At 37.3% G+C, this 26,751-nt stretch overlaps 1 protein-coding gene, 1 long non-coding RNA gene and 1 pseudogene across 2 annotated transcripts; all 3 read left to right on the top strand.

The window, feature by feature from the left end:
* The first annotated feature begins 11,103 nt into the window (after positions 1–11,103).
* LOC146136027 (uncharacterized) lies at positions 11,104–18,963 on the top strand. Its single transcript, XR_014501627.1, has 3 exons — positions 11,104–11,174; positions 18,254–18,289; positions 18,831–18,963. It is a non-coding gene; the product is annotated as an uncharacterized LOC146136027 (long non-coding RNA).
* On the top strand, positions 12,918–14,326 carry LOC146136028 (uncharacterized; annotated as a pseudogene).
* A 1,459-nt stretch (positions 18,964–20,422) lies between the features above and the next one.
* LOC146136026 (uncharacterized) lies at positions 20,423–26,639 on the top strand. The gene is made up of 10 exons (XM_083396131.1): positions 20,423–20,457; positions 20,907–21,003; positions 21,099–21,254; positions 23,422–23,564; positions 23,751–23,836; positions 25,120–25,256; positions 25,558–25,616; positions 26,158–26,254; positions 26,352–26,513; positions 26,628–26,639. Coding segments are annotated over exons 1-10 (951 nt in total). The 5' UTR covers positions 20,423–20,455.
* The last annotated feature ends 112 nt before the right edge of the window (positions 26,640–26,751 follow it).

Raw genomic sequence — 26,751 nt, 5'->3', positions numbered from 1 at the left:
AGATCAAAAAGTCGCTGATTGCTGTACAAGTATTTTTATTAAATTTTAATTTTTTTCCTTTTCTTATAGTGGAGTATAGTGGAGTAGAGTTAAAGCTAACAAATTAAAAAAAAATGAATTTTTTTATGGCCTTGAAAAAAGAACATGGCCCCCTAGGGGGATATAGGTCCCAGGTTGGGAACCTCTGCTACCAGTTGCACTTAGGTATTACGTATTGTCAACTTTAACACTAAACGATTCAGTTAAAACACAAACAACTGGTAATTCAGGAGTATAGAAAGGAGAAAATTGGACTGGTCGCGTTACGTTTAAACCAATTTTTATAATGACAAGCAAACATCACTTTATAGCTTTAACGCGCTATTTTTCGTAATATAAATATTTTGCCATGTCGTCGAGATAAAAGTTTACAAATTTTCGTTGAAATTATGCAGATAACAAACTTCAAAAGCGTTTTGCCATTTGATGCTGGTTGATTTATTCTTCTAAACTTGATATTGCAATTACTTAAACGTATATACTCTTTACCAATGAAAACGGGTGGAATGCAAGGTGTATGTTTTAGGTGAACTTTAGTATGTAGGTCAACGCAGTTGGTTGCATTTCTATACAAATAAACGCTTCACGTCGCCAATAAAACACAACAGGTAAACACTTCTTGCCGAAACATTTAAAAATAAACTACGTTGATAAGTAAACAATGAACAACATTTTAAACACTGAAATAGTTGAAATAGGCAGAGAAGGCAACAAATGGATTGTGATTAAGAACGTTCTTCAAATATCAATATCGATGGTATACAAAGCAGCAATGTTTGATAAAAAAAAAAACAGGGCCGATTTCCGATACAAGCAGGTGTATGAGTACTCTCGTAATTAATAAATTTTTCCATTTCGACTCTGTTTTACAATCCCGGGCAACATTTTCAATTCTACTTTGAAAAAAAAAACACATTATAAATCGAAGAGGACTAAGCTTTCCAACGCTGATTTCGGCCGAATAACCCGGCAAACATTACCTATGGTTACGGCGATTATCTTTTGACAAAAAACATGAGAAATTTTGACCTTAATATTTAAAATTTTGACAACTTTTGACCTAAAAATATATTTTTTACCTAACGGGTAAATTTTGACAAAATTTTGACTTTTTTTCACAAGTCAAAAAATAATCGCCCTACCTATGATTCAATTTTATCAATTTAGCTTATTGAATATAGTAATGCGCCATTCGGCAGCGGACATTTCAACTGGCAAGCGTAGCGCCTATACAATTCGCTAAAAGTTTGTGTATAATACAAAAACTGCTTCGATAGGTTTTTCTTCTACTTATAACTCACACCTGCCGTACTTCTGCTCACAAATGGCTCGTAATGGCTTAGTGGCGCTGTTTCTTCTTCGACTACGCTGCTGCTGACGTAGGCTGGTATTGTGACGTCACGAGGCAGCGGAGTGACGTAGTGGGGTGTCGGAGTGACGTAATGCGCCTCCGCTTGGGATGGTTCGGCCGAAAAGGTGCTGTTTACGTAATTGTTGGGCGGCTGACAGTCGTAGCTTTTGGGGGCAATTGGCCTCAAATTTTTATCTGAAATGTTGTAATGAAGACAATAAATTTAATTAAGTGCATTGTGATTGAGATCTGCATTTAATGTACTAAATTTCCAAGATATGCAAACAGTGTATTTATAAGTCACAGTTCCTAAATGGCTCGTCCTAATTCAAACTATATTTCGCAAAAATATTTTACATGGCTTTAGTAATTTTGGCAAAGTGACTTGACTTAATATTATACATAAGGGGTCGGCAACCTACAGTACGCAAAACTGATACAGGCTTGGCTGCATTCTTGAGTATAAACGGGCTCTTTTTTAATTGCATAAAAATCCTAGCTCCACCCCTGATTAAGACCAATTATAATAAATCGCTTATAAGTCACACTTTTTATAACAAAGTTGTTGGTTTAACTTCATTACGGCCTGCCGCGAATTTCAGAGTTTGAATTCTGACTAGGCCAGGGCCTAGAGAAAATGTTGCAGAACACCGCTTTCTTTTGTTGTTTGCCGAACGAAATATAGCTTGTGACCGGACGAGTTGACCTTCTTTTAAAGTTCAACATATAATTTTGATGTTAGTGACTTAAGGTAAATCATTTTAAAATACCATGTTTGCATCAGTGATTACTTATGTCAGTAAACAATGTTAGTACCAAACATAGCCAACTACCTTCGGCTTTGGTCGATTGACGTCTTGACATCGTGCGTTTCCTGTAAACATTAAAGATTAGCATTCCTGTTTTTTGTTGAACAATTAATCTAGAATTTTAGTACATTTTTAAAATTGCAAACACCGCAAGAATGAGCAGAACCAGTCCGGACATTGTCGAAGAAGCTGCGCCCAGTAAACGATTGGTTGAATCCGGGACAGGCAGAGATTCTACAACAGTGAAATAAACATAAGTTTGTGACCTGTGTTTATGAAAATAAATTTAATCTTTAGTTGGTAACATTTCAAAAGGCCTGCGTTGGACAGCTATAGCCAATAGAGGGGCACTGAGAAACTTTTCGTCTATTAACGGTAGAACTTATAGTAATGAACACTCTCCTTAAGCTCGCTTACTTGACTTTGTTTTTAAAAGCTGCGCTGTAAATAAAACGCACTGTACTTTACCTGTGGTGATCGATTTGACCACAGGGATGCTCAAAATCGTCCCAGCAATGGCCCTGACTTCCACAGTGTATGTCTTGCCCGGCACCAAGCCTGTAATAGTTGTTGTTGTAGCTGAGGATACGAGATTTACTGGCGGAGAAGTTTGTCCGTCTGGTGGAGACCACGTGACCCGGTACCCATTCAAGCTTGACGGAAGTGCGGACCACGTCGCAATGATTCGCGATTGGTTGTCGATTGTTGAAGTGCTTAGAGACAGTGAACTCGGTGGAGGTGGGGCTAAAAGAGCAAAAAACGCTTAACGGCCAAAAAGTCTTTTTAAAAATCCAAGGTAAAAAATATAGCATTCATGTTAAAAATTTGTTGACGAACATAGAAGTTGGAGATCACTGTTTCACAAGGCGAACAACGTGTTTCTTTTGAGAAGTGGCTTCTAATTGTATTACTTAAAAAAAGGCCTGAGCTAACAAAGTTTTGTGGTACCCTCACGACTTTTTAAACCATTTTAAATCGCGTGAAATCTTATTTAAATTAACGATTTAAAATTGCAAGTTTCGATCCGACTCTGAAATATGGTATTAGATTTCCAAAAGATGAAATTGGTTCGATGTTTTTTTTTGCTTAAATATGAAAAAGGTGCCCGTCTGATACTATCGAATGTTAACGGTTAAAATGGCCAAGTTTACCCTTATCTTTATTCAAACCAATCATTACTTAACACTATAGCGTCCAAATAAACTTTGGCTGGAATACATATCAAAAACGCTTGTTTACAATATTGCCCATTAAGACCAACTTATCGTTATCTGCCTCATTGCAGGTTGGCTCCAAGTGAATCCACTTGCGGCTCGAAGTTCAACGATGTAATTCTTTCCCGGTGTCAGACCGCGAATATTTGTTGAGATGACCTGACTCGCAACGAACTTGGACTGCTCGGTGCCATTGAGAGGTGACCAGATCACTTTGTATACAGTCGCTTGAGGCACGGGGTTCCAGCTGACCTTGACTTGGACATTCCCGTGAAGTGCTGATGATTGAATCACCATCAAGGCGGTCGGAGTTGATGGGGCTGTTTATTGCAATTCAAATAAGGCGCACGTTAGTGTTTATTGCACGTGTCCGTTTCATCTTCACCTATTCTATATTATGATTACAGCGTGTGTGTGTACTTCAGTCGAAAAGCAGTTAACCGCTTAAAAGCCAACGTAAATACCAACCTGTAGTTGTGGTGTTGAAACGAGGGGCGCTGAGCTGTGTTGTGAGTTTCGCCAACGCCCTCACTTTCACTGTGTAACAATGGCCAGGCACCATTCCGGTAAAGGTTAAGGTCGTAGTATCAACGTTAATGGACTGATGTGTACCTCCCGATGAGTTCCAGCTCACTGTGTACAGGTCAGCTCCGTACACTGCAGCCCACCTCACCACTATTTGTGAAATTCCGCCGAATGTTTTAGATTCCAAAGTCAAATATCTTGGGGCTGAAGGAGCTGTGATCAAATTAAAAACATATGATCGATTTTAATGTAAGGTTAACAGCGAACTCGGGCGGTGCATTTATACAATTAACTACTAAGCACAATACTGTGTGGGCGGTTGAGGTTTCATCCTGTGCTATCAATCTCAATATCAAAGAGCAACAGTATGCAAAGTATATCGTTACGTAGGGCAGGGCAGTCAAAAGTTTTGTTTTCTTGCGGTTCGGTTGCATTAAGTGATGCACAAAATTTACTTAGGGTTTGGGGCTTACATTTGCCTACTTCTGGCCTATTCCGCGGCCCTTACAATTGATAAGCCACAAACTACAGTGTACCGTACCAAACCCCAATTTATAACGCTCTGACAAAAAACATAATATGAATCGTTTATAACACACACACAGCAACGTACTCGTTGTTGTCGTTTGGAAAGCAGCCGTACTCAACGCTGAACCACTTTTGGATTTAACCTGAACAATATAAGTCTGCCCAGATCTCAATGAAGTGATGTTTGCGGTTTTGGTTAACGATCCGACATCTATTGGCTGTGTAGTGCCATCCATAGGAGTCCAGGTCAGTCTATATCCAGCCACAACTTCTCCGCTGACAGACTTCCATCCAACTGTGATCTGAGAACTTACACCAGTTGTTAATGGTGTCAACGTTAATGAAGTTGGTGGTGAAGGCGCTGTAATAACAAAAAAATGCGCAATTTATTGTTCTACGAAAACATCACCTTGCAAAGACATGTTTAAGGAGAAAAAAGTAATAACGTTTTTCCATAATAACGTTTCAATATTTCTGTTTAACCAAAGTAGTCGTGATGGTGAACTAATGCTAAAGCTTGCATAGGACATAATCTAAACTACACGACGATCAATTTCTGAAACAATTTAGGTTCGTTCAATTGGATGATTCAGACACTACAATATTCAAGTTTTACCTAATCCTACAGTTTGCTGTAAAATTTTAGAACTACATACTTAGGCCTACTCAAAAATGTATGTACCGGGTGCCTTTCGACAAACTGTTAGTGAAATCCCTTAGCCTATAATTATATTCGCTATACCTTGACTTTACCGGGACCGTTTTCTAACCTGGCCGTCCTTGCAATACAATCCTGTTTTAGCCAAATGATTTCAGTAATATAGTCTTTCCTAAGACACCCTGTATATAAGTATAGCGTATTCGTTGACCAGTACTGTTTTAGCAGGGCTACGTCAAACTATATAGTTATGAGAATTCCATGGCTTGATTACTTAGATTTGTTAGGGATACTTATAAAATTAATATACGAAGAAGTAAAATATCCACTTAATAAACTAGTTTTCAAGCCCAACTTTCCATTTCTAACCTGTGATTATCACTCGTGAAGTGGGTAGACTTAAAGTGGCGCCGTACTTTGCCCTGACTTGAACGGTGTAGGTTTGCCCGGGTGTCAATTTGTCAATTACTGTATTTGTGACGTTAGAAATATCTCTAGGTTGACTAGGACCACCGTAAGGAATCCAGCTAAGAATATAACCAGTAATGCCGGAAACGGAACTCCACGCAACCGTTATTTGCGAATAGCCACCGGTTGTTGTTGAAGTAAGTGATACCGAACTAGGTGGTGTCGGAGGGACTAAAAATAAACTTGATATGTTTTAGAAATCTTTTTGCACTAAATCTCAGCGATTTTTAAACAGTGTTTGCAGTACTATATAATTAGGTACCTCGAGAAAATTGTAAGTGTGCCGGATGATAAAATCACTTTATTGTGTTATAAGTAGGAATACAGGCAAGCAATTTATGCCGAATAAACATTATTCATGAATAGTTAACAGTAATATATTTAACCTATTTCCTTGCAGTGTATTAGGGAGAACTGCCAAATCAAGATATATGAGAGTTTCGTAGAAAGTGTGCCGCGAATATTTTTCTGATTTTTTTTTGCGGCGCAAGCATAAAAAGTTTGAGAACCATACTGATGTATGTAATTTACGTAATATGCTAAATACGTCCTTAACTATTAAAATAAACTGTAAAACGTTCATTTAAAAAACGTACCGACTGTCAGTTGTACAGTTGCTATGCTGATACAATTTCCGGCAGCGTTTTTGGCGTTAAAGCTGTACGCTCCGCTGTAAGACAATGTAACCGCTTTAATGAAGTAAGTAAAATCTGCTCCTGTGAAATTTTCAATAAGGTTTGTAGTAACTCCGTTGTGTGTGACAGCCAGATTAAGAGGTTCAGTGAAAAGACGAGATATGGTTCCAGTGAATGTGACATTGCTTCCGACTACGATTGTGTTGTTAGTTGTAGTTGTAACCGTTAAATTCCGGTCGCCTAAACGTATAAGATCAAAATGTTGAAAGACAAAACATTCAAGCTCATATATATTAACCCGATCACAAACAGTGCTGCGAAGCAACCGGTGTGCCGCAAAACCAGCCAGGCGTTACCCGGTCTTAAAAATCTGTGTAAATCAAACACCAAAGGTCGTAGCTTTGAAATAGTTTTAGAACGAATTGAGCAACCAGGGCCATATATATACACCAATGTTTTTATGTCAGACCAAATATCGCTATGTAATTGTAAATCTTTGCACTTAAGAGCACCTTTGTATTCGCAAATGTAGTAGAATACTCCAGAACAAAGTGCATCTCCCCATCTCCACGTGTAAGAAATGTGTGACCTTGCACCAGCCAACACCATACATGTTCCGCGCCCAGATGGCCCAGAACCTCTTCTCCATGCGTTGTATCCTGTAGCCACCCAGTTACCACCTATATACGAGTAAAAATCCATGCGTTATGCATTCAAGCATCAGAATAGTTTTATAGCTTTAAACACCTATTCTTTAACACTCTGTGTGCTAAGACACTTTTATATCAAAAATAAGTTAATTGAGAATACATAAGATTTAAACGAAAAGTTAACTATTTAGAGTTAGATTGAAGACATGATAGGAACATCCCTAATATACAGGTGGCATAACTATTGATTTCAATTTTAGTATAGCCTACCTTTGTAAGTTGAAAATGTTTTTCTGTCCGGCCACTTGAAAACATACATCAAACGTTCTCCACCAATAAAAGCATCTATAACAGTCAGTTTGAAAAAGTCTTTTTTCTGATACAGATTTTATTATAATAATTGCTGACGTTAGGATCTCTTATAGGACAAATAAAACAAAGACGTTTTAAAATGATACAACGAATGGCAACAACTGCATATTTATAAAACATTCGTTATAAAGCATATTGTTCCCGTTGAATGTGTCAAATACAGATTTTTGCTAAATTTTTTTCTGGTACATCAAGTACACCAAATGTAAAGACAATAATAAGAATAACACAAAACAAAGTTACGAATGCCACGGTATTATTGCAACTGATGTGGGAGCACAATATTTTTAACCAGGATCTACAATTTTGTCTCTTTATAAGCTTTGTTTCAGGCATTTGCAATGCTGGTCTTGCTGCAAAACATTACCTTTTTGGAAACTTTTATAGTCTTGTAAAAGTCGTAACCTTAACTTTCAAATACTTGACTTATGAATCAGAAGTTAAATCTAGCCCAGTCTGATTTGCACAGTGTCGGCTAGGATGTACATAAATATTAAAGGCTGTTATCGAATGGCTCTTTCGTATAACGTACAAACGTTTGAAGCTCCCGTCCAACCGTTGCCGACCTTGGCGCTGGCTTGACTGGCAAGTTGATATTGAGTTGCTTCATCAGGAATGCCCGCTAAAGTACCGCCACGAGCGTTGCAGGTTGCTTTGGCGTTGGCTTGAGTTGCCTTTGCACTCGAAAGCACGTAGTACCTCCCCATGCAGTTTGCCGCCTATTTTTTTTATACGACTATTTTTTGCTGTAAGGTTGTGCTTCGCAACCGGTGTGCCGCGAGACCATGACAGCTGTGCCGCTGTGTCGCAGTAATTTTTTGCTTATTTGTAACGCTTTCTTGGAGTATACTACCCAAAAGTCTGAATGAATTCTCCCAGAAACGTACACCTATTAAACAAATTCGTTAAACCTGTGTTACGCTAATTCGCAAATAATGAGAAGTAAGGAAGCAAACTCAGTTCCATTTCGCCCGTCCAAAATGTACAACAATGTTTTAGAACCTTTATTTAAAAGCGGAGCAGCGAAAAATTATTTCGAAATCCATTGAATATTTAGCTAAAATTGTTTGGACTGTAGACCTTATTATTATCGCTAAGTTTCACACAGCGTAATCTCTTTGTTGGTGTTCTGAAAGACTATTTAATCATGAAAGTACAAAATACATTTTTCGTGTTTATTTTTTTTAATGTCGGTTAAACGCCTTCAATATTTTCTGAACCGCCATCGCAAGAAGTAACCGAGGACAGATCTAGGAATTTAAACGGCTTGAAACTGTTTAGAAAAATGATAAAAAAGATTTTACAATTTCGATCTTAAATAAAGAAACAAAAGCGCTTTGGCCAGCCGAGTTTATTGTTTATAGGAATTTATAAATTTAATATTTTTTTCCAGAAATTTTTGAAATTGGGGCGCCGCTCCAAATCGATGCTCGACCAAAGTATTGCGACTGCGAAGCGTAACGTGCAATAATAACACCAGGGGCGACATTATGAACATAAAACAGCAAATTTAAAAAATGTGAATATAAGTCGTCCAAATTTTCTTTACTCACGGCTGTATTACTTGTTAGCACAAGTGTCTATCGTCGTTTTAGGTAAATTTTGGAAGGTGTGCCGCCAAAAAACTTTACACCATGTTGTGCCACAAGTGATTCAAGGTTTATCCACGAAACAACTAAATTATAACTACTAACCTTTTGCAGTAAAAAGAACAACGAAGCACAGCAAATGTAAGTTTTCTTTCTGTGACATCGATAAACAATATTTAGTACATTATATCTTCAAGAAAAAAAAATGGTCACAATAAGCAATATACAAACAACGCTAGCAGTAACTTTCGGGTTTGTTTTGTTATTCAGAATAAGATTGGCTGCAAACAATAGTCCTCGCATTTATAGATTTTCTCCAGACATTACGCAACTAAATCGGGTTTCGGGAACTAATTTACATATTGAGACCTGGTTTAAGAACTTCACATCCGCTTTGATCGTACCAGACCAGTCTTTGTAAAGCTATACTTACCTTCTTAAATAACTTGTTCCAAATAAGGAGTTTTAAATGCAGGTTCATGTGGGCCTGAGACGACCAAATTAAATCCGATAGCTCGTTAGAATAACAACTGAACGGCAACCTGTAGAGTTAAGATTATTTTCAACCACTTTGTTCTAAAGATAATAATTTAATACTAGTGAATATGATGGTGGTCATTGTGTAACGTTCCTAATATACGTAAATGACGATCACAGTTATCTTTCTCAAATATAAACGTTTGGCTTAACCTATAGTCAATTGATATAAATATTTGTATACCGAATGTTGAAAAAACATAAAACTAAAAATCTCTCTGGAACAATCGACAATGTAAAAAAGAAATATAAGTAGTTAAAATGCACAACGGTCTTTGTGGCCAACGACGTAGCACGTTAGTTGCAAGACGCTCGTCAGGTTCCCAAATACGTAACTATAGATGTTTGATAAAAATTGCAATATCTGTTTTTTTTTTGCAGGATTACGATTTGGAGGCGAACTCCGGACTCGCTACTCGACCGAAGCGGTTTATTTGACTTGAGTCGGACTCTGTCTTTGAATAAGATAACTCGAACCTACCCTTGTCCCGACCCGACGTGGGTTTGCAAATTAGTAGCTCGTAATCTAAAGGCCACATTGGTTAAGAAGGAATGGTATACATAGCATGAAATGTTTTTTGTGTGTGTGTTGTATGAGTGCGTGTGGACAAGTAAATTGGTATTGGTCTACCCTATTACTCAACTAAGTCGGGTAACTTTGATTTAAATCAGAGGAGGACTCTGTTTGACACCGCATAAAAAGCAGTTTCCTCCAGCATGACGTCAAAACTTGTGTTTAACAGGGTCAAGTTATGCCATGTATAAGTTTTATGAAAAAATGATTATTCGTTAAATACTACGCTTTTTTCAGTAACGGTATTTTAATAATAAGCTGCTTGTGTTTAAAATTTGTCACGAAACTTAGATTTAAAACAAGGTACAATTTTTATTAATTTTCTCCTTTTATTGACCCTTTTTACGTTTAACGCAACTTATATTGTTTACGAACCGGAAGTTTATAAACCGGTTTTGAAAATAAATTCAGTCGAACTGGATCTGAGTCGGAACTTTCAAATTGCTTCAAACTGAAACCGGAACTGAACCGGATTCCGAAAAATTTCTTGAAGCTGAACCGATGTTGAACTGGAAAAGTCAAAAGGTACGACTCCCTGATGTAAATGCAATGAGTTCATTTCTGCGGGCTTTATTAACTTATTGCATGTAATATTTTGGACTTAACTCAATTGAACAAGATTAATTTGAACTCAATTGAAAAAGATTACTTTAGCTTCATCACAATTATAACAACATAAGTACGTTTTAAATCATTCAATTAACGTTTTAACAAATGTTATTGTTGTTATTTAAAGTATTCACACATGCTGGTATTTTGTGTTTATTGAGTTTTACCCTATTTGCCGATTGTTATCACATTTTTCTATTTTAAAGTATAGCCCACTTTTACGCGCGCAGTGTGAGTACAATGACTATCTGCTGTATTTAGTCCTTATAACTTATTGTTTACCTGCTTTTTAGGTGTCTCTATACGAAATAGTGTTAATCGTTCAGAAGAGCCTAATGGTAACAGTCGATTGCCAAGCGGTTAAAGCTATAACAGAAACGCGATTAAAATTAAAACCGCTTTTGCCACTTGCCAACTTACAATCAAGCCTGTGGGCTAAATGACAGAGCGCTAAATGGAAAATCCCTCAGGGCTGTTTAGCTTTGTAATGTTGTACAGTGCTACAGAGGACAAACGTGTTTTTAAGTCATTTCTTTAGGCACAATGTATAGGAAGGATGCAGTTTTTGTGGAATTTCTGCTCTTTATTTGGGTGGTTACAATTGGAACAAGCAAAGGTATAGATTTGTGATTTTAACAATTTATAGAAACCTATAGCCTCATTGTATTTACTCAGCTTTCTAATGGCAAGAAATATGTTTTTATAGAAACGCATAGCATTATATGGTTGCGAAATATACCTCGGAGAATATGCGATAACGATTATACCTGATCATAAACTCTAACATAGAATGTTATTTATGATATATTTTGTTTTGTATGTATAGTAGTTGGCTTTGACCAATAAAAAAAAATTACGCCGCGCATCATAGGTAAAGGTGAAAAAATAAAGGTACAACCAGAAGTTTAGTTACCTTAAAACTAAACCTATGTGACCACTAGGGCAATTTTTTGACTTTACTAAAACTAATGTCAAAATTCACACGTTAGGTAAAAAATTTGTTCCAATTATTCTTAGTCAAATCGATTAATAACGCACAAAAAACGTTCACAAAAAATAAAATTATGTTCATTGTTTTGAAACTGCCGTTTAGCTGAAACTTTACATTCAACAACGTTTTAACTGCATTATATCCTCGTTAGAGCCGGCAGAACTATGCACGCAGGCTTAGTTTAACGTATTCGGTTCAGCTAACACTTTGTTGTTGCTGTATATCAGTGGTCGGCAAAATTTTTTTGTCGCGGCCCAAAGTAATCTTTTGAGACCTGTTGAAGGCCCACTACGTAAAACCAGTACGAAAACAGTGGCGGATGCAGGATATTGTTTTTAAGGTGAAATATTTCCTGGCGCCTTGATGGCCAAAACACTTCCTTGTCATAATGTTAAATATAATTAAACGAAGAATGTACGCGCGAAGCGCGAACAATTTTGGCCCAAAATATAGTTCCTTATGCTCTCAGGACCGAATTTGGCACGAGGGCCTTTTCAAGCTGAGCCAATTTAAAAATTCTATGCCACACCAACTTAAAAAATAAAGTGCAATGCTTGTACGGCTATCACGCGGCCCACAACTACATGATAACACCAAGCTACCAAAAGTAACTCGCGGCCCACTAAAAATGGCTCTGCGGCCCACAGTTTGCCGACCACTGCTTTATATAGTTGTGTATCTCTGATTTGGACAACTGTATTGAACAGTATTTGCCCTGTCCTTTTTTCGGTTGTGATTTGCGATTATCCTATTTATTAGTTCGATAATATGCTCGGTATTTCTCAATTGTGCAATTATTTTGACCTTTTATTTCAATTGTTTACACAACATTTTTTCGAAAAAAAAACAGCGTCTCATTTTACTTTGGCATTTTTAAAGTTGATTGTCTTTTCGAAAGGACAAAAATATCAACTAACAATTTTAAAGGTTTTTGCATAAACCCGACTAAGTAGCTGACTTGCGTTCTTCGACTGGTCGTCAGTAAAACATTAAAAACTTGTGGTCGACGACACCACGACATTAATGCAGTACTTTAACCAACAATATGTTGTTTAAATCAATGTCTTTCATATAGATCAAAATTTTGTAAAAAGTAATTTTAAGATCAAAAGTTTAATTTTGTAGGACAGAATCTCTCAAGTCGAACAATAATCGCCTTATACTGAAAACTTATCCCAGTATAGCTGTAGCAATTTGTCCATTGTCTAGCACCGACGAACTTGTATGTTTGTGTGTGGATGCTTGTGTGTGTATGTGGGCGACTTTGAAATATAATCCAGCAGGTGATTCAACGTAATTAAACTCAGCGTCCAGACTTTAATACATTTTTCACATTCGCTTTTGACGCTCGAGGAGTGGCAACCTACAATGAAGAAGGCGAGTAATGCGCAAGCGGCGGTGAAAAGCGCAGGGAGCGCGATGAAGCGCCCAAACTGTCTATCGTTTAGAGCTGATACGCTCTTGAAAAGAGAAGATTTGTGGAAGCTGTTAAAGGACATCAACTTTCCATTGAACAAAGTTCTAGGAATTGCGGAAATGAAGGGAACACAAATTGAAGTAACGTGTACAAGCCGAGAAAATGTACTAGAGCTCCAGAACAAGCTTGCCGAAGTGTCATATATACGAAATGTGCGTCTTTTCGAGAGTGATGTTATTAATGTGGGTATCGGATGGGTGCCAATTCCTTTCTCTAGTGAAAGTATCGAAGAAAATCTAAGCTCGCATTTTGGCGAGGTGAAAAAGATACTCATAGAAAAGATAAACAGGGATTGCTGTCAGGCATGAGAATTGCAACTATGAATAAAGCAGATGTACAAGAAAATCCCATTCCGAGCTACATTTACGTGGATGGGTTAGAATTTTATGTAACCTACCATGGGCAGCAGTTTACATGCAAATACTGTGGGGAAGCTGGACACAAACAAGTAAAATGTCCGAAAAGGCTGAACGACTTTCCAGAACTCCTAAACCAGGATACAGACAGACAACGAAAAGCGCCGTTAGCTGCCAGCGCACAGCAAATTAGAACGCCTCTCTCGCCTGGTTCGACTGCTTTGACGCAAAAACAACCTGCAGATCAGACTTGTGCTGATAAGCACTTGCATAACGGACAAGCCGCTCCAATGAGCACTGATAAGAACGTACACCTGAAGGCTGGCGAAGGAAAAGACGACTCCCAACAAGATTCAAGAAACGAAGCAGCATCGAACAAGACAAAGTTTCCAACAGCAAACTTCAAGAAACGTCTCCGCACGAGCCCTCCAGCTTTGCCAGATAGCAAATCGCAGAGCCTCTGCGAAGACACCATATCTTTGATTTGCACAAAATGTAAAACGGAAAGCACAATGGCTCCGGATTCCAAGCACTTTCACTGTTACAAGTGCAAGAGTGAGTTCAATATAGTAAAGGCCTGTTGCGAAGATGCTATGTACCTGGTCCCAGCCAAGCAAAGGGAATTCTGTTGCCCAAAATGCCACTCCAGCATGCGGTGGATGCCATGTTGCCAGGAAATCCAGCCGGAATTTCAAGTGGACGGAGACGTTTTCGAATGCATCAAGTGTGAAAGGTACTCTATTGCTTGTGTATGCAAAACACTTAATGCGGCTCCAAAGCTCACTACGAGCAAGGAATGTACTAACCACCTGTGTAAGTTTAAACTTGTTAACTGTAGCTGTGGACAAAAGTCAGCACAGCAAATCGAACCTAGGTGCCCATATAGATGTGCATGTGGCTTTGAATACGAATGGGACATTGACTTAGGAGTAGAGCGGGTGTAACTCTCTTAGATGTAAGTGTTTTTTTATTTTTGTTTAATCTTTATACTTATGCCTATTAACATTGCTTCTTTTAATGTTTCCGGTATTCGTGATGGTACCAAACGTAAATCGATCTTTAATTTTATCAGAGACAAAAAATATCATATTACGTTGCTGCAGGAGACACATTGTTGCCCCGCGGACGAAAAATTATGGCGGATGGAATGGGGCGGAGAAGTCATATGGGCACATGGAACTAAACGTAGTAGAGGTGTGGCTATTTTGTTTTCCAAGCGCCTAACGTATTTAGTAACAGATTTAATCGCTGACCCACTTGGAAGGTTCTTGATTGCCTCGTTGATAGTTGGGGATAGAAAGATTACACTAACTAATATTTATGGCCCAAACTCTGACAGTCCGACATTCTTTGATAGCGTATTCTCAAACCTAATGACGTCAAGCAGCCCTGACCTTATAATAGGTGGTGACTTTAACGTTATACTAAATGAAAAATTAGATAAGAGTACAGGCCCACAGCACGCAAACCGCAACTCACGCTCTACTATAAGAGCTCATATGAACACGCTAGGCTTGCATGACGCGTTTCGTGTCTGAGATTAAAGATATATTCCTCGACTCCTGGTCGCATACCGAAAAAACGGGTCGTTTCAGCCCAACGCAATCTCAGGGCGGAGGAACGTTGATTCCTAAACCTAAAAAAGACCATTTGTTTACAAACAACTACAGACCAATCACGCTGCTGAATACCGACTATAAAATCGTATCAAAGGTAATTAACAATCGCATTAAGGCAAACTTACAACATCTTGTAAGTCACGACCAAAACGGCTTTATCACGGGTAGGTTTATAGGAGATAATCTCAGACTTTTATTTGATATTATGGATCTAACTGACTCTTGCGAGATCCCGGGAGCCGTGCTATCCCTAGACATATATAAGGCGTTTGACACTGTAGAGTGGGATTTCATATATGAAGCTATGAAAAGCTTGGGTTTTGGAAACAACATTTTACACTGGCTGCGGTGCTGCTACAACAACCCATCATGTAAAATCACAAACAATAACTTTCTATCCCGGGCATTCGGAATCGAACGTGGTGTGAGGCAAGGCGACCCACTCTCCCCTACCCTTTTTGTACTGTGCATAGAGTGCCTGGCCTCAGCACTACGCGCTGATGAATTTGTTGGTATTAAGCTTTTTAATAATGAGTTTAAAGTATCTCTACTTGCAGATGACACCTTGGTTTTCCTTAAGGGTGATCAGGTAGATTTCGACAGAGTTTTTAATGTTCTCGACGAATACGGCCTAATGTCAGGTTGTAAAATTAACATGAATAAATCACTTGCGTTTTACGTCGGGCCCGGGCGACAGATTAGGACGGAGCGACCCTTTTCAGATAAAGGGTTAGCATGGCCTGCAGAATCATTTAGGTATTTAGGCATAGAAGTTCCAATCATGTCACGAGATGATCTTTTTAAACTAAATTTCGGTAACTTCTTAAGCAATATAGGTACAATACTTAATGTATGGTCGTCACGAGGGCTCACCCTTTTAGGGCGAATATGTATTCTCAAAAGCCTGGTTATCCCATCACTAATTTATAAAGTCAGCGTCATCCCGATCAACCTTCCAAAACACTTCCTGCGCAAACTTAAAACAAAACTTTTTCAATTTATTTGGGGCTCTAAATGGGAGAGGATAAAACGAACAAAATTGTGCGCTAGCGTTGCTCAAGGTGGCGCTAACATGATCGATGTGGATGCCTACATCCTCGCGCTGAGTATGAAATGGGTAAAAAAACTATTCGATGACAGTTATAAGGCGCCTTGGAAAAAACTGGAAAGAAGTAGTATAAGCAACAATGAAATAGAAAGTTGGCTTCGCGGAAGCCAGTCTGCCCTCAGAAAAGCCCGAAAACTGATTCCTTTGCAAACTATCAGAAAAACAATTGCGGACTGCAAACAGTTGATCAGCATAATATTTACAAATCTAAGGAACGGTAGACCGTTGTGGATTAACGACCAGGTTCAATACCGTAAACAAACCTTTTTTATAAAGACTATGATTAATGCTGGCATATTGGATTACGCGCATCTTATCGACAATACAGATCATTACATGTCTTACGATAACCTCGCCCAATATTACAGCTTTTCCACCAACAATAATGATTATTTAGAGCATCTAAAACTAATTTCGGCTATCCCTGGACAATGGGACTTGAATGAACCTAGTAACATATCCATGATTGACAACAAGTTGCAGACTTGTACCAAATTTCTCTTAAAACTTGATACAGTTAAAGAAATTTATTCACATATTAAAGATGCTGGCTTGTCCCCCCCAGTCAAACAGCAAATCAAGTGGGAACAGATCTTGCAAGTTTTACCAAACCAAATCCCTTGGGACAAACTTTACCAAATTAACTACGACTGTACCGTGGAAAACAAACTTAGAAGTTTTCAGATAAAATTAAACCTTAGGGCCATCGTCACCAATGACGCCCTGTGCTCATTTGGAATTAAAGACTCAGATAAATGTGTTTTCTGCTGCGATGCATTAGAAACTGTAGCGCACGTGTTTTATTTTTGTACCAAAGTAGTAACTTTCTGGGAAGAAGTAACTGCCTGGATCTCGGCGAAACTTCTGATTGATTTACGCCCTAACCCTGTTCATATGTTGTTTGGTATTGTGGCAGATCAATCTGAAACCCTTTTGAATTGTTTGTTGTTGTGTGCGCGTTTCGTAATTTACCGCTGTAAGTACGCCGAATCCGAGCCGAATTTCAATATGTTCCTAAATATGGTTAAATCTGTTCAGAAATCGGAACATCTTATCGCCATTCGGAATTATAAAATTAACGACTTTCTTTGCAAGTGGCAAGGGCTATGTTAACGCTCACTTCATGTTACTCCGAATCCCCAACTGTATTTTAATGCCTTCCTGCTAATTCGTCGCTTTCTGACATGTGTTTTATCTCGCCTCTTTTTTTTCTTTTGCACTCGCTTTATTGTGTCGCTATATAATAATAAAACTTGTAAAACTCGTGAAAAAAAAAAAAAAAAAAAAAATACATTTTTCATCCACCCGAGGCCTTATTTCCTAACGTGCGTCGGTTATTCATTCGTTTTATTTCGAAAGTTATGCCCTGAAGTGTTTTTCTGGAATTTTTTATCACGACTTCTTTTAGCGTGTTTTTGTTTCTGTATTGCGTAAAAAACGTGTATTTCAAATAAGTAAGAGTTTTCGTTACTCAAACAAAACTTAAGATGATCTAAATACTGCAAAGTTCCTATTGGGTATCACCAACTATTGGGTATCACCTCTAGGTATTAAGTAACCGCTAGATTACACAACATCACCTGGCTATAGTGTAAAGAGTTCGCAATTTCGGGGTATACCGGCAGTTATATAAAATTTCCTGCATTTTTTTGCATTGTAGGCTTCATAGTTGCCTAACCTTTCTATTACAGAGGTTTCAATAATCTCTAAGCCGAAATAGAAAGTAATAAAAGGTTAAATATATGTTAATTTATATTTGTTGGACTTCGGCGCACAAGGCAACCTTCTATAATGTGCACAAATTGGAAACTCTGTTTATGCCCTAGTTTTGTACTTCAAGTCATTTGCTATTTTGGTTTTACAATTTGGTTTCGTCATGCTTTGCAATTAGAAGCAAAAGTTAGTTGTTTCTGTCATGATTGCCGCTAGCAACAGCGCCTCAGTGACTGACAGGCTATACAATAGAAATCTTTCCGCGTCGCTGTGCAGTACAGCAACGTATATGTCTTCCATACCTTGTTAAAAGAAGAAAAACTTCTCTATGAAGAATAAATTACTTTATTGAATAAAACTTTATAATGATGCCGGTTCAAACAACGTTATCACATACTAAATTTTGTAATCAGTTTATTTTTCTTTTCTAGCATTTGCGTCGGAGACCACCGCAACATTCGCAAATGGTAAGTATAACCAATATTCCTAAACCTTTCCTAAACTGCATGGTGAATGTAAAGCCAAGTTGCGCTATAATCACTTCAGACGTTGGTGCCACATATACGTGTAATATAAAACAATTTTGCATGACTGCACTAAAAGCCATTGCAGACTCACCGAATCTGTCGATCAATAATGCAAGCAGGTCAGGCTAGAAAAACAACTAGCCTGCAGTGAGGTTCGAACTCACGACCTCCGTCAAGCCGCGACCGTCGCTCTACCAACTGAGCTATATACAGGCTCAGAGAGGAACGAGTTGAGAAACAATCAATTTTGCATTATTATTATTTACGTTTGGATGTATATTAACTTTATGGCTTTCATGCCCTTAAAACTCGCTCGGGAATATTTAACTTTACAACAATATTTCAGTTAGGCCATTATGGACCCCATTAGACTAGTCCACGTGTCCCCAACGGGTCCACGTACCCCGGTTTATATATCCCAGGCTTACTCGGTTTGAAACCCCAATAATCAACAGAAGGTACAACATATATATTTTACCAGATGTCGTCCAGCGCCTTCGAAGCAACTCTGCTAATCTGACAGAAAACGTGGAAGACTTTTTCTTCTATCGGTTACCCTCGCCACCGGGAATCTTCAGGATACGCAAGGCCGGATTAAGAAACGGAAACGTTGTGAGCATAAATCCCAGACGCTTATTTTCTCGGCTATCTAATAGTAAACCACAAGATTGACTCAAAATTTTGATTGTCTACGACAGGGATGTCCAACCTGCGGCCCGCGGGCCACATTGCGGCCCGTCTGAAATGTTTGTGCGGCCCGCTAGTCATTTTTACTCCCAAGTAGTATTTTAAATGTTCAATATTAGCCTAATTAAAATGTACCAGTCAGCTTTTAGGGGTGCACTAATAGTATAGTATGGGTAAAAAATATATATATAACTCTAAAGGCCCGTTATAACTCTAAAGAGCAATACTTAATCTTAAAACTTAATAGGTTCTGCGGCCCAATAAATTATTTCAAGTGTCAATGCGGCCCACTATAATAAAATGTTGGACATCCCTGGTCTACGACTACGTTATTGGTTTCCTATCCTTTTTAATGTAGTTAGCTCTAAAGAGAACATTTTGAATTTGATTACCCCTTTAGATGATTGAACAACACTAGAATGGCCTGATAGTTCTACTAACACAGTGGTCTGCAAACTGTGGGCCGCGGTCCAACCGTGGGCCGCAGATCCTTTTTAGTGGGCTGCTTTTTAATAGTTTGGCGTTGTCATGTAGTTGTGGGTCGCGTGATAGCCGTACATTCTTCGCACTTTATTTAAAAAATTAATGTTTCATATAATTGTTTTAAATTGGCTCAGCTCGGAAAGGTCCAAATGTGGTCTTGAGAGAATGGCAAACTATACTTTTTGTCAACTTTAACTCTATGTAAACGCAAACATTTTCGCGCTTCGCGCGTATATTTATCTTTTATGTTATGTTTTTACATTATTGCATGGCAGTAAAATATTTTGCCTTAAAACCAAATATCCTGAATCCGCCACTGTTTTCGAAGTGGCTTTACGTAGTGGGTTTTCAATAGCTCTGAGAACAGTACTTTGGGCCGCAAAAAAACAGTTTGCTGATCACTGTATTAACATAACGAAAAGCAATATGATTGCATTGTCAAACTTATATTTTTTATTTTTAATTACCCGTTCGTAGGGGATTCTTTACACGGGTTAAAATCACTTTTTGAGGTGGGTTAATAACAGGGCATTTACATAACCTAAGGATAATAATTGTGCATTAAACTGCTTTGATTTGAAACAAGGTGTGAGTCTGTGGTAAACTGTACAATGTTTATCAAAATCGAGCACCAATATAATGTACGACCTAACATTTATTATGCATAATTGGTATTTAACCTTCATTGTGTGGTCGCCCTCCGGATAACAACTTTATGTATCTGCGGTAAGAAAACTGACGTTTAACATTATTATGGATTAATTACTCCTTTGGTTAATTAAAACCCTGTACGCATAATTATACCCCTTGGTTAACAAAGAGCTGCCAAACCAACTGCTGAAAGACAATGCTTAATTATTAACCCATCGGCCGCGTTTTCAGGTAGATTTCAATTGGAAAAGAAGATCAACACGTGCAATTTATAACAAAACTTACATGTGAGTTGCTATAATATAGCTACGATTGTTAGTTTATTCAGTTGCTTAAATAGCGGTCGGTTTCCGTATTGTTTCTCAGCTTTTTCTATATTTATACCTTCAGCAGATTAGTAGGACTTTGTCAAAGGATACCCGGAGCTTGTTTTTATATCAGGTCCTGGCCTTCCTATTAAAATGTCCTGCCAGTATGTCATTTTTCTTCTACTTTTTGACCAAATATATTTTTCTGTACGTCGTATATACAATCCTACTTTCATTTCTTATCACTTAGGCCTATCTCAATTAGTGTCACTTGCCGTTATATTTGTGTTGGACACCACTTATCGCTTGCAAATGATTAGTTCTATATTATCTGATTATATAGGACGTTGGATAAAACCGCGTATATAACATTTTTAATTGGCTATAGTAGATTATGGAAAGCAATGTTTTTATCCAGTGCTTTTCAGGGAGCCTTTATTCACATTTACATCGTATGGTGTCAGTCCATTCACAGCACTGTTTCTTCTCGGTGAAAAATCAGGTCCAGGAGAGTACGAAATACAGGTCGGTGTTTATTTTATTACGCAACATGATTTGAAGGGTATTTTACAAGATCGGATTACGCATGCTAGCACTAAAAATTGTCCGTTGATGAACAGGTGCAGAGTTGGCCTGGAAACGAATATTTCAAATTTGAGACTTTTGCTGGCTCAGTTTCAACGCGAAACTACACTCTGCAATATGGCGGAGTGCAAGATTCTGCGCCCCCAGAACCAACGTTCTGCGAAGTTTACTTTTTTCTGCCACTTTCCCCAGTAAGTATATGTGACAACATGGACGCATTACTTTTACGTATATAAATGATGAACTGAAACATATATACATTCTACACAATTGGTGAGTCCTTTTCCAGTGGCACCAACATTCTGTGCCCACTTGTTCACGAACTAAAAAATGCTTTAAATAACATTGAAAGAGAATTCTCTATATAGTTTTAATAAAAACGAAGAATTTCAGTTTAAATGGATAAGAGATTAAATACGATACACTTATGGCCAACCTAAGACTGCTCAGTGGCCACGGTTTGGAACCACACGATCTACACTTTGCACAGACTTTAATGGGGCAGTAATTCGTTTTCTCTGGAACCGAGTATAAAGGGAAACAAACTTGTATTTCTTTCTGCATATCGTTTTATTGGTTCATAAAATAGCAGCCACGTGTTTTAGCTAGTTATTGGCAGTGTTGTAATGACTCAAGTCAATGACTTGACTTAAGTGCACTTAGTCACTGTTTTTATATATCTTGACTTGACTTAAGTCTTTTGGGCAAAATGACTTGACTTGACTTAAGTTTTTTGGGCAAATGACTTGACTTGACTTAAGTCATTTGGACAAATGACTTGGGTTAAAATAAATTGTTTTAATTAAGCAATTATTCATAAAATTGCGTTATTTATCCCAATCTTTGCACAGAATTTGCTTGTAAATACTGCTTTTATGTTATTTTTGACTTGAGTTGCTCATAATAATCGGAGGAGTTTGCCGGTTTTCATAATTAAAAGTTTTATTTTTTTGACAAGGGCTGGACTTGAAGTTGACTTGCTCTAATTATGACTTGACTGGGACTTGACTTGTTATTTATTCAAAAAGACTTGACTTGAACTTAAGTTATTTTACGAATGACTTGACTGGGACTTAAGTTATTTCAAAATGACTTGTTTACAACACTGGTTATTGGCAATAGCAAACACATTAAATGCTCGTGTGCAAAATTGATAAAAAGACTTGCTGTTCCCCCTATTTTATTTCGATTTTATGGATTTATAGACAAAATATTGTTTTAACAATACTTTAACTATAACTGCTACGGAAAGATTGTCCAAATTTGTACCTGACTAAAGCAGAGAAATTAAGATTCTATGTACAACAGGGGTTCTTATACTTTTTTGTATGTTTTACCATTTTAACAAAGTTGAATATCAGATTTACCCCCAGTATATAAAATGTTGCTTATCTTTAAAAAAAAGCGAAATTAACAAATTTCATTAGGTATAATCAATGTGACGGCTGTCATTGCTTTTTGGCAAAGACTTTTTTAAAACATTCCAGTTTGGTCTAGTGTTTGTCTTTTAATACGCGACGGTTTTGACTCAAAAAGGGACCAGTTTTTGCTCATCATCATACTTGTTGAGCATTTGTTGGGTGTTTTTAGGAGCAGGTTTCGTGGTAGCATAATGTTTCAAAATGTTTCCATGCACAAAATACACTGAGAAACTTGAAGACCATTCTCAATAAGATATTATATAAATAATTCAAATGTTTTTTTTTTACGTTGACAGAATATATTAATCAATTAATGAGTTATTTTTACCACTAAAACGCCTTAATCACTGGCCTTAAAAGATTAACAATAAACTTGCTGTGCAGTTAATCCGCACTATACCGTTATTGCTACTAATTAATAATTAAAGCACTTGATACTCCGTTGCTAAATTTTCTTAGCCTAAACTGCACAAAACAAAAACCTAAAACACACCGTCTGCTTGCAGACATGTCCCTAAATCTATACCGAGAAAATGAAGTAACAATGAATTAACTTAAAGATAAGGATGTTGCCAATAAACTATGAAAATCATACATTAGCGAAGCATAACGTTACCGACACTAGACGATAAAGAATCACTACGCTACTAGACTAGCTTCGAATTAACAGAAAGTCTAAACTAGGAAAGTAGCGTACCAATGCCTACAGCTGGCACAATTTTTATATCCTGTCAGCATAAAATGGATAGTTTGATTAATAGCTATTTTACCCCCTAAAACGAGGAAATTTACCATCGGGGTAAATTTACCGCAGGTTAAAAAATGCTGATCTAGAACAGTACTTTCAACTATATCTGTTTTAATAAAAAAGAAAAAAAGAAAAAAACTACTTTTATTGGAGAAACATAAAAAAAAATTCTCTGAATTTTGCCAACAGAACTCAAACCGTACTTTTGTTGTGTCGACGTCATATCACGATACTACAAATCATCCTCAGCGTTTAAAAGGTTATACGAAAAACAGGGCTTCGGTGCAGTCTGGTGGTGGTCAAGCTGTTCTAGGATACATACTCCTGTCAAAGTAAGATAGCGGTTAATAACAAAATAATAGAGTTTCGGAGCTCACTTAAAAAATCGTTTGGTGCAAAAACGCTTCTAAATCGAGTGGGAAGGCAAAAGTATAAGTCTTGCCAATTTAAAATATCAATAGAGTTAAACCTTTTTCCAGACTTGTCTATTTATAATTTATTTTTACTTCCTTTTACAGGCCAGTCGGTCAAACAATTCCGAAAAAAGAAATCAACGCAACAATGTTGACGATGATGCGTATCATATTGGATGGTGATCGAAGCGGTATGTTAACCATTTAGTGTTGCGAGTCTTAGGAAGTTGACTGTCAGTGTTGATTGTAGTTTACCCATCTTTTTTTCCCACATGAGATATTTAAGTGGCTACAAGTTGATAAAATTGCTACATCCGAATTTTCGTATAGTTTTACTTCATACACTTTCATTTATATGTCGTCATATTCCAGGGCGTCCAAAATGTTAAGCCAGGACGGACTTTTTAATACTAAGCTAATCGCCTTACGACTTTACTTTGGACGTAACACTACCAATCACTGAACTGCCCTGTTTAATGTCATCTCTGTATGATCCGTCACTGATGTTAACTCATGTGTGACCACTGGACTGGATGGCTAAAACCTGCCACCACTCGTATTTGTACAATTTGCTTTGATTAGAATTGGTCGCTTTTGATTAGGGAAGTCAGTCGTTTCTCTATGGAATAAATCAAGGCCTGATTTTTAAGAATTAGATGTATACGATGACCGGCCTTACTTCGTGTAAGACAGGGGTCGGCAACCTTTTTTGCAATGCGGACCGGTTTGCAACTAAAAGTTTGTCGCGGACCGGCCTTAAAAACAACAAATGTTCAGTAAAGGAAATTTGTTTCAACGTTTTTCAAAGAACTAATTAAAATACATTCCTGTCTGAAAATAAACATTGTTGATAAACATTGTTTCAATGATTTTATTTTATTGCAGTTTAGGGTAAGCACACTTAAACATAAATAAAACATGATAATTTGCCCGTTTTCGTTTTCGGTTAGATTTTACAATAAAAATGCTCTTTTTGATGTTGTATACGTGCTATGTAACTCATATGGTCACCTTACGAGTGCTTGATACTTGGGATTTTTGTTATACCTGTCAACCATGGAGTATGTTTAAACGAAAGTTAATGTGTTTTGAATTTAAAAATACATTTAATTGTTTTTGACCTTTTTCTGTTTGTTTTCGGCCGTTTATGTACGGTTTGGGTTTTGATCAAAATTTAAATCTGGCAACCCTGCCGGTAACAAACTCCTCCCGCGGACCGGCGGTTGCCGACCACTGGTGTAAGAGACTTCAACCGTTGGTCCGCGCACCTAAGGTTCAATTACAATACATTCCCTTAAACGATTCAGCATAAAGGTATTTCTTTAAATAAACTAAAACACAATATTGAGTGTTTTTTGGTGAAAAGTTTTGACAAATTACGGGCCGAATATTTTACTTAATGGTTCTACGTAATTTCACTGTGGCCCATTAAATGCTATTGACAATGCTGTTTTATGTATAATTTTATTTTCAGAAATATTTCAGCGTATTCGGTCTAACATTAGCAATCTTACAAGAAACGTTGACAACTTTTATTCTTACCCGATACCACATCCTCCCGATGTATATTCAATGACCACAGCTTTCGGAATGTCCTATTTGTATAATAGGGTAAACAAATGCTTTTTGACATTGGCAAATGGTTATAATGAGTGTCTCTACATAGAAAAATGAAAAGCCGATTTCTGTTAAACTTGCTATTCGTCTGTGATGGCGTTTCAAAGTAGTACACGTAAAACATTCACTACATTTTTTTTGAAATTACGATGTTTGAAAAGCCAATACACATTTTAATTTGTATACATTTGACATCACAGTCAAAATCTCTTAAAATGTAATGGCTTGCGGGCCGAAAAATGCCTAATTGCTTCACGAAACAGTAACAAACTAAACAAGTTCTCATTTATTTCAGTTGTATTATAAAATTGGAAGCTCTTCCCGTGTACGCGCTGCATACAACAAAACCTACACGTAAGTCAATAATTCATAAAGGTGTCTTGTGAATGTGAACTATTGTTGTTTGGATATCACCAACAAGATTGCATCGCAACTACACGTTTTCGCCAAATTGTTATCCAGAGTCAAGAAACACTCGGTTGAGGTTATTTAAATATCGAGAAATTGATCTAAAATCTAAAATCTTTAACACATATGTCAACAAACACTTAATAAAATGGTTTGATGGCAAGAGGTTAAAACGGTTTGATGGTGTAAATACAACGCTAACAAATGAAATTAAAATAATCTACATTTAAGAGATCTTTTTCGGGGCAGTTTTAATTACACTGTGTTTTTTTCTTCATATTTTAACCTGTTTTTTTTTTCATGTAGTAAAATAAGACACAACATTTAGTAATAGGTTATCGAATGCCCCTGGAATTGCCACGTTAACTGGCTTATGAGAGTCATTTATCTTTAGTTAGTTTTCAACAAAGAGTACGATTTATAAACTGTCACACAGGACCCTAATTGTATATACAAATCAGGTAATTCCTAACTCCATTACTTTTAGGGGTCCGTCGTATATCTTTGCCACTGTCACAATGTACCCCATGACAGCGATGTATTTTCTTGACGCCAATTCAGGCCCAGAAAGTTACTCGATTGAGGTCAGTAGATATTTGTTTTAAACATCGTTTTTGAAACGTTTGTCGTATTTGTCTTAAGTTTGGTAAATGCCAAAAAAAAAATGCTTTTTTGAAATAGGTTGATTCCCGGCTGTCAATTGGCGGCTATGGGGTTCTTCGGACTTTCAAGGGCTCGGTTTCTTTGCGAAATTATACTCTTGAATACGAAGGCGTTCAATTTTACTTCAATCAGGTTGTCTCCAACGTTTGTGAGGTTTACTTTTACCTTCCCCTTACATCGGTAAGTAGTAGGCTACATAAGCGACGACATAAGCTAAGTTTTGTTTATAATTTATAACTGTTTTTGGCCTAACCACACACAGGTAACCAAATTATAACAGTTTTTTGTTTAAAGACACACAGGTAATTTCATTGAAGTTTAATTCCACTTGACAAATTTCCTAAATATACCAGTGTAGCACGTTTGGTCAAGTTTTATTTGCTCTCTTGATGTCATTTTTTCTCCGGTTGTCAATAAG

This window comes from Ascidiella aspersa, chromosome 8, assembly GCF_963924565.1.
Source record: "Ascidiella aspersa chromosome 8, kaAscAspe10.2, whole genome shotgun sequence".
NCBI lineage: Eukaryota > Metazoa > Chordata > Ascidiacea > Phlebobranchia > Ascidiidae > Ascidiella > Ascidiella aspersa.
This window is presented reverse-complemented; position numbering and strand designations above follow the sequence as displayed.

What these genes read in the sequence shown, in the direction of transcription:
- LOC146136026 (XM_083396131.1), top strand. An exon ending in ATTGGATGGTGATCGAAGCG is followed by an intron (nt 23,837 to 25,119) that starts GTATGTTAACCA and finishes TTTTATTTTCAG; the next exon opens with AAATATTTCAGCGTATTCGG. An exon ending in CAGAAAGTTACTCGATTGAG is followed by an intron (nt 26,255 to 26,351) that starts GTCAGTAGATAT and finishes TTTTTGAAATAG; the next exon opens with GTTGATTCCCGGCTGTCAAT.